Source organism: Penaeus vannamei, chromosome 34 (assembly GCF_042767895.1).
Source record: "Penaeus vannamei isolate JL-2024 chromosome 34, ASM4276789v1, whole genome shotgun sequence".
Classification (NCBI taxonomy): Eukaryota; Metazoa; Arthropoda; class Malacostraca; order Decapoda; family Penaeidae; genus Penaeus; species Penaeus vannamei.
In genome coordinates, this window is record NC_091582.1 from 25,365,372 (window position 1) to 25,372,871 (window position 7,500).

At 38.7% G+C, this 7,500-nt stretch overlaps 1 protein-coding gene across 2 annotated transcripts in view; it reads right to left on the reverse strand.

Moving 5' to 3' along the window:
- Kpc1 (Kip1 ubiquitination-promoting complex subunit 1) overlaps nucleotides 1-7,500 on the reverse strand; it is a 22,121-nt gene that overhangs the window by 972 nt on the left and 13,649 nt on the right. For both annotated transcript variants that reach the window (XM_027360860.2, XM_027360859.2), the window contains exons 11-25: nucleotides 7,104-7,258; nucleotides 6,862-6,998; nucleotides 5,623-5,874; nucleotides 4,689-4,773; nucleotides 4,248-4,531; nucleotides 3,945-4,112; nucleotides 3,699-3,816; nucleotides 3,009-3,171; nucleotides 2,436-2,626; nucleotides 2,034-2,173; nucleotides 1,716-1,904; nucleotides 1,246-1,405; nucleotides 883-1,155; nucleotides 327-507; nucleotides 1-91 (exon numbers count right to left, since the gene is read on the reverse strand). The exon at nucleotides 1-91 is cut by the window's left edge and continues 972 nt beyond it. In XM_027360860.2, coding sequence (XP_027216661.1) covers nucleotides 1-91; nucleotides 327-507; nucleotides 883-1,155; nucleotides 1,246-1,405; nucleotides 1,716-1,904; nucleotides 2,034-2,173; nucleotides 2,436-2,626; nucleotides 3,009-3,171; nucleotides 3,699-3,816; nucleotides 3,945-4,112; nucleotides 4,248-4,531; nucleotides 4,689-4,773; nucleotides 5,623-5,874; nucleotides 6,862-6,998; nucleotides 7,104-7,258 — 2,587 coding nt within the window. The remainder of the gene's footprint in view (nucleotides 92-326; nucleotides 508-882; nucleotides 1,156-1,245; nucleotides 1,406-1,715; nucleotides 1,905-2,033; nucleotides 2,174-2,435; nucleotides 2,627-3,008; nucleotides 3,172-3,698; nucleotides 3,817-3,944; nucleotides 4,113-4,247; nucleotides 4,532-4,688; nucleotides 4,774-5,622; nucleotides 5,875-6,861; nucleotides 6,999-7,103; nucleotides 7,259-7,500) is intronic.

Genomic DNA, 7,500 nt, shown 5'->3' on the forward strand with positions numbered 1-7,500 from the left:
TGTGCCTGTGCTCTGGTCTCTAACTGCCTGGATAGTAGTTTTGCAGAAGAAGCAGTCTGTTCGATTCATTAGGTGATGAGTGACACAAGCCCTAGAAAGATAAAAAATTCATGTAATAATATAAAACCTCTAAAAGCTTTAATATACAGCACCCGCATCCTCCACTGTGAACTGGATGAAAAGGAATGAAGAAGACAAGGTAAGTAGGGAAAAATAATAAAGATGATAAAAATAAAATATTATTGCACACACACACAAAAAAGCTCTAGATCAGTGGTTATATGAATTAATATCAAGAAAATGCCTTAGAAGTGTCCATGTCTCACCTGCAGGATGAATGAGTGCAAGGTTCAAATACTGCCACAGCTGCGTACGCATAGCATATAGTGCATAAAGAATCTTCATCATCCCCCGCTGCTGGCTCGCTGCGGTTCTCCACAGACGACTCCAAGTGCATTATAACCTTTTCCACTTTGTCGATCTCTGAGTTAGTCACATCGTCTGGGTCTGAAAAACGTAAAGAATAAATCTTGGTAACTGAAAGTTTAACCCAGTTTGTTTCATATTTGTGATAATGTGCTTTGTTTACCTTATACTGGATACAGAGAAATTATGCATAAACATTTTCTAGTTTCAGTAACAATAAAAAGTGAAGTTATGAATCTAATGATTAATTTTGTTTATGAATACATGGTAGACTTTTAATGCCAACAATGATCCTTTTTCTTATCAAATATGATTCCATAGAAATAGTCTATGTGGTGTTGACTGTCAGAAGACAAAATGTTGATTGTCAAGATCTATGCCAACTAGGGGAAAATATACCACAGCAACATGATTGATGCGGCATAAATACATATACAAATATGTAAGCATACTTACAATTTCTCAGGGAAAATTTGTTATTTGCATTGCTGTTACTAGAGGTCTGAGCAGTCGATCCTTGTGCAGCTGCAGATATCACAATGAAATCCATGTCACTCCCTGAGTCCTCTAAAGACCTGTCGGCTGATCTCGCTGGGGTGGATTTCGAACAGGACGATGACAAGTTAGCTTTTACCGCCTCCTGGCCCCCAAGGAGTTGATACATGGAACTTAGCTGGAAACTGGGTTCATTCAGCAGGGTTTTTGTTGCCACTTGCAGTTTTGGATTAGCTGTAAAGAGATGTGGAGGAAGTTAGACTAAACACTCTTCACCTTAAAGACATGTCAGTCACTGCTCCAGACAAAATTTCTGATAGTAACCTTGGGTGAGATCATGGCTGATGAGGGTGACCAAGATCCCTGTGACGGCTGTAAGGATGGGATAGTGGTGGATTGTCTCCAGACCTGGAATCTCCAGGCTTACCACGTGGGCAAAGCAGCCAGACCATCCTGTAACGCGATTCAGGACCTGGCATAGCAGCTGGAATTTGACCAAAGGGAAAATTTGTAAGTCACAATCCCACTGTTGTTGCAAACATCAGGAGAAGGAAGAGGAAGAGCTGAAGCTTGAGATATGAATGAATCTAGATGTGAACATGAAGAAAAGGAATGAAGAAGAAAAGTGAAGGTGATCGAGATAAGAACACAAGTATCTTCAGATAGAGAACACAACAAAATGCTATGGATCAATAGTCATATGAATTATTACTAAAAAAATATCATACAAGAGAAAATAAAGAGAAGAGACTTAAATAAAATGCAAATGTTGCCCAAGAAGTAGAGATACAAACCTGCAACAACCTAGTTAGGAGAGGTTCTGCATTAGGTTTAGAAAAGTCTGTAAACAGTTGGGGGGAAATGTTGACAATCATCTCCAGCACTCGCAAGAGAGCTAAAGCCAAATCAAAGCATGTTGCACAGATGCGGAGCTGTCGTGAGTCTATGAACACTCTCTCAGGACGGTTTGATGCGTTTTGAATCTGCAAGTAAAAGAGATGGAGAATGGGACACATATAGGTACAGGATCTGATCTTCCTAGAACATCTCTCAGAATCAATGAGCAGAGAATTTACAAACACAACAATATGCTAAAGGTTTTATCTACACACCTCTTGCAACATGCCGATGAATTCAGAAAAGGCCCAATTCAGCTGGTTGATCAAGGAGTTTAGGAAAGGTGTGGCCATGTCAAGCGACCCTTCAAGCACCTCCACTATGTGCCGTTGGAATGTCGCAGAGGGACATGGCGCTGCACAAAAAGAGGGAGTTCTGAATAGTTGCTCAACATGGATGTTTTAGTTTAGTTTTGTAGGATGTATTGTCAACATCTGCATAATCTGTCATTTAAAATTACTTTATATTCTCATTTAAATTTTTTGTAGAAAGAAAATACTACTCTGACATTATATGCTGCACAAAGCACAAATTAGTGTTTATGCCTTCAAACCTAGAGAAATTATTAAAACGATACTACTGTCTCCCTTTCCTTTGTTTCTCTCTTGCTTACTCACCTGTGGCTTGGGTGAAGTTGGGGTTGTCTGAATGAGCAGGTTTTGGCCCAAACTTGTTCGTCATGTGGGGGCTCTTGGTGTAGCGGAAGCCAAACCCGCAGCCCTTCCAGAAGCGCACCAGGATCCAATTGTTCTGGGCCCAAGCGCGGTTCTCATAAGGCTGTAGAAGGTTACGCACCATTTGTCGTCGGCTGGAAACGAAGAGGAATGTGAAGAGTTTGAATAAAATGATGATTTTCTTTACTGAACCAGGGCAATTCAATTCTGTTTGTCTTTATAATACAAGATATATACATATGAAGAAATTAAATAAAAGAGAAAAAAATGGAAAAGAATACAGAAAGAGAAAGGAGACAAAAAAAAATAAGTAAAAAAAAATGAATATAAGGGAAGAAAAAGTGGAGTGTACTAAGGGGAGGAGGAGATTGCGGAATAGGAGGAGGAGGAGGCAGAGGAGAAGGAGAAAGAGAAAAACAAGATCGAGACAAAAAGGAAGATAAAAAAGAAAGAAAAGAGAAAAAAAAGAAAAAGAAGAAAAAGAAAAAACTAATATCAGTAAATAAAAGAACAAACCTTTCCAGAGGCATCATCTCTAAGGCTGTAAGGGTTGTCTGGTGGCATACAAATCCTGCCAGAGCTTGAATGAGCGAGTCTTTGCTGTCTGCGTACACAATGCGTGAGTCACAGAAGTGTAGAGCAAGGAACTCTCCCACACTTGTCAGAAGAGCTTGAGATCCTATGTAGAGAAAAATATGATCTTTTTTTTTGCCTAAAATATGAAAAAGAATAAAGTATTTTCTCTATTGGCAGAATCAAGGATTTTCTGAATTTCTACTGCTATGAAATGCCTAGTTGGTATTGATCTGCACATCCAGTATACATATATATGAAACATTAAAAGAGACATAATGATAGGGCAACATAAGGAAGGAATAAAAATGATCTTCCAGGAAACAGGTCGACTAGTATTACATTCACTATATTCTGTTTATCTATGCTCTATAACATTATTTACGTAGGTCACAAAATATACCATAGAGGGGTGTAACATTCAACAGAGAACTTCTTACCAGATAGAAAAAGTGCATAGCTTTAGAGTACAGGTATTTTGGGACAATTACTACAAAACCATTGTTATTGATATAATTTTTTATATGATACTGAAATAAATCTCTAGTTCTAGAATTTCTATCCATACTAGGTGGAGTGGGATGATTATTTGTTGATTATCTGTTAACATTACATGCTTTTCATCATGCTTACCAGGTATGCTCTCTGGGAGAGGACTGAAATATAGTCGAAGGGCAGTGCACATTTCTGTCAAACTCTCGACATAAAAATCTGGCACAAAGCCAAACAACTCTCCTTCTCTTGAAGATTCCTGAAGGATAAAAATACCAAATAATATAAAAAAAAGGGCACCATGAAATCATGTAGTTATATCAAATATAGACACAATATTACTTTTGTGATATTTTTCTTCCCAGGAAGTGATCAAATTTACCATACCTGAAGCGTGGAAAGAATGACCTTCATAACAAAAATAAGGTGATTGTGTTTCTCTTCATTGTGGATGGCAGCCAATACCCATGCATGCTGCCTTGCTTGCTCCTCTAATTTAGTAATGAAAACCATTCTTGACCCTTGCAATTCTTCTAATAGGCTTGGATTTAGACCCTGAATCATGGGAGACAAAATCATCAGTGACAGTATTTAATGAAATAAAACATGTTTTAGGACACTGGATTCGCAATATCTGCAAGATGAATGCATAGAATCGAGACCGCACAATTTACAATCTATGGTAAGTACCTTTTCTCTACAGTATTGCATTTTCTTGTCGATTTCCAAAACATGCATCACATTCTCAGTCATAGAGTCCCTCTGGGCAGCCACCTTCCCTAGTTGTTTGTGGGCCCCAATGTGGTATAAGAGGATGATTCCATCTAGGAGGTGGAGCAGGGAATCGCGTATCATTTTTGCGTTGCCTTGCTGTCCTGGCTTGTCCTCTATGTCCCCCGTGGTAACATTCACGTGCTGAATGTGCCCTTCAACGGAACTGTCTCCAGACATCATGGGATTTCCAAGCATCGCGCCTGAATTATTAAAGAATGACTTTAACAAATCACTTAATCACTGCAGTAATTAGCTGACTTCAGATTACATAAAGAAAAGCATTCAATCTTGGACATATACATATAGCTCTCTCATACACAGACCTTGAAATATTTTAAGAAACTTTAGGCTAAATACCTGAAGTTGATGGTTCATTGTGGCACATGTCAACATCCACCACGGCACTAGCACCAGCAGTTGCTTCATCTATCTTATTGATAACCTGCAAAAGCAAATCACTGTGATTAAATCTTAAAGGGCATGCAATCTCATAAAATACTGGGATATATAAGGGCAATCCTTATTCAAATGTTTAACCACTAAGTCTGTGTTGTCTGACTGATGATGATGATATGGCACAAGGCCATCTGAGGTGACTTACAAGAGCATTCAGTTCAAAAGACTCATGAGTTGTCTTCCTGTGGTGTAATTAAAAGAAAACTGGTAGATCTCTATGGGGACTGGCAATGACTTGTGCCTGTTGGGGACAGAGGGTGGGGGGGACGTGTGCTTGTTGAGGAATAGGACAAAGAAAACGGGTGTGCTGAAAAAACAGCGAGTTCCAGTGGGTGGAGATCAGTTGTTTGTATAACAAAAGGCACGGTGGTCTTAGGTGGGCGCTCCCATTCTATACTGGTCAAATTTTGTGAGTTTTGTGGTACCAAAGTATTAGGTTGGTGAAAGGTGGAGTTTTTGCTAAGTTCGTGGTAATGGTGTGGAATTTTGAAGATGCTATCACAATTTTTACATTATTTCATTTTCATTATATAATGTTGTTTTGTTTTCACATTGAATTTCTTTATCTATCTTTCTATTTTGTTCTTTTTACATCCCCTTTCTTCTCTCTCTCACACCCACCTACACCAACACCCACACACTCATCCACGCACCCACACACAACCCATACACAAACACACACAAACAGACACACACACAGACACACAAACATACACACAGACACACACATACACATACACACTCTCTCTCTCTCTCTCTCTCCCTTATATATTTCAAGAGCACTAGATACATAACAAGTATATAGTGAACCCTAAACAAAATATTTATTCCTCACCTTCGATGTCTCACTGTTGTTCTGGTTCAGGGCCCTGGCAACTTCTTTGTTGAGCGTTTTCATCAGGTGAGATTCCAGGCCCCCTAACCTATGCGTGTCAAAGTATTTGACAGAGCCGTCATAAAACAGCCTTGGAGGGATGACAACAGGGTTTTCCTGGACCTCAGCCATCCAGAGTTCATTGAAGATGGTCAGCAGGCGATGAAACAAGCACAAAATGACAGGAAGTGGCGTGTACCCAACGATTGGTGCCTGAGGGGAATAAAAATCATTTGTTTGGATAAAATTACCATGGTGGTCTCTCATTACTATGTAAGGGTGGCAATGTACAATGCTGACCATGATAAAATTGATTCTAAAAAATATCGTCCTGGAGTTTAGATGCAGTAGTCATGAGAACTTTTTGTCCTTCCTCTTGAAGAATATGAACAAATATGATGGAGAGTGATAACTTGCCTTTATATAACATTGAAATGAACAATAAACTTTTGTCCACTTCAACACTCTCATATTCAGTAATTAACCTGTAAACCCTTTCCTTTACATCTTTTGTATAGTCAAAGCAAGTTTTTCAAAATGTTCCTTTCACAATGAACTCCACTACCTAAATTGATATCTGAAATATGGGTAAGGAGCGAGTATTGTGACAAGGAAACAACTTGCCTTTCATCAAAGTTCACAGATTTCGGATTCATGTGAAGTAGCTACTGGGCCAATCTTTAAAATCACTCACACACAACAGTCATGAAGTCACTCCTTTAATTGTTTGGCTGCATGAGAGGAAGCAGTTTCCAAGTCAGTGGTCCCATATCTCCTTGGGTTTCCAGGTAGTATTGGTAAATTTGATTCTGATGAATTTCTGGTATTGTGTGGACTGTGGATTAAGGTCTCATTTCTACTTAATATAAAAACCAAAACAAAGAGCAATACAACAAAAAACTAAAACTACAAAAATAACTACAATTTTGAGGGCTGATGCTAGAGGAATTAAACAGATCATGAAAATAATCCGAAGTGAGAAGAAAACACAAAAACGTGAGACAAAGAGAAGAGATGGAGATCTAAATGTTAATATCACAGTGAGGTAAATCTGCCCATACCAACTCCATTTTGAACATTCAATTTTTGTATAGGGAAAGCAGATCAATGCTTCAAATCATGTCATGACTTTTGACTGTCACTGAACCTAAAAACATATTTCAAACCAAAAGTATTTGTGAGACAAAGGCTCCTCCTCACCCTGGACCCTGGTGCATGTTCCTTCAGGAAAGTTCTAAATTTGGACAAGAAGAGCGCCCTACTGCTCTCCTGGTACATAGGGTAATCGTTAGCCATCAGCAGTAAACGTAAGATGGACACCTGGATCTCTTCCACCTCTGCAACAGAAACAATATATTTCAAGGTCCTCTTCTGCATTGAAAAGGCATACTGAAAATTCCTAAATTACTTGAGGATTGCAACTTGTCGTAAGTTCAATTTACCTTCAACAGCTTTGCGTATCTTGTTGCAAGCTGCATCATAGGCCTGCTTATTGCCGTCTGTAACAGTGCCATCCTTGGAGCTCCACCATACCTGCTGCACGACCTCACTGAGCCCTTCCTCATCAATGCACTTTATATTTACAAAACTGGGAAATCTGGAAAGTATTTATTATGCTTAGAATCCAAATTTTAAAAAATCTCACATTAGTGCATTGAAATTTGGTTTGATTTATTTACAGTTGAGAAATAGGCTATGTGATTATCTATTTCACTCAAACTTGCATCTCTAGATTTTGTATGTACTCAGACAAAGGAAAAAATGCAATGGTTTATAACCTACAATGAATGCCTTCACTCAGGTATGAGCAATTACAACTGCAGTTATTATACACTCACA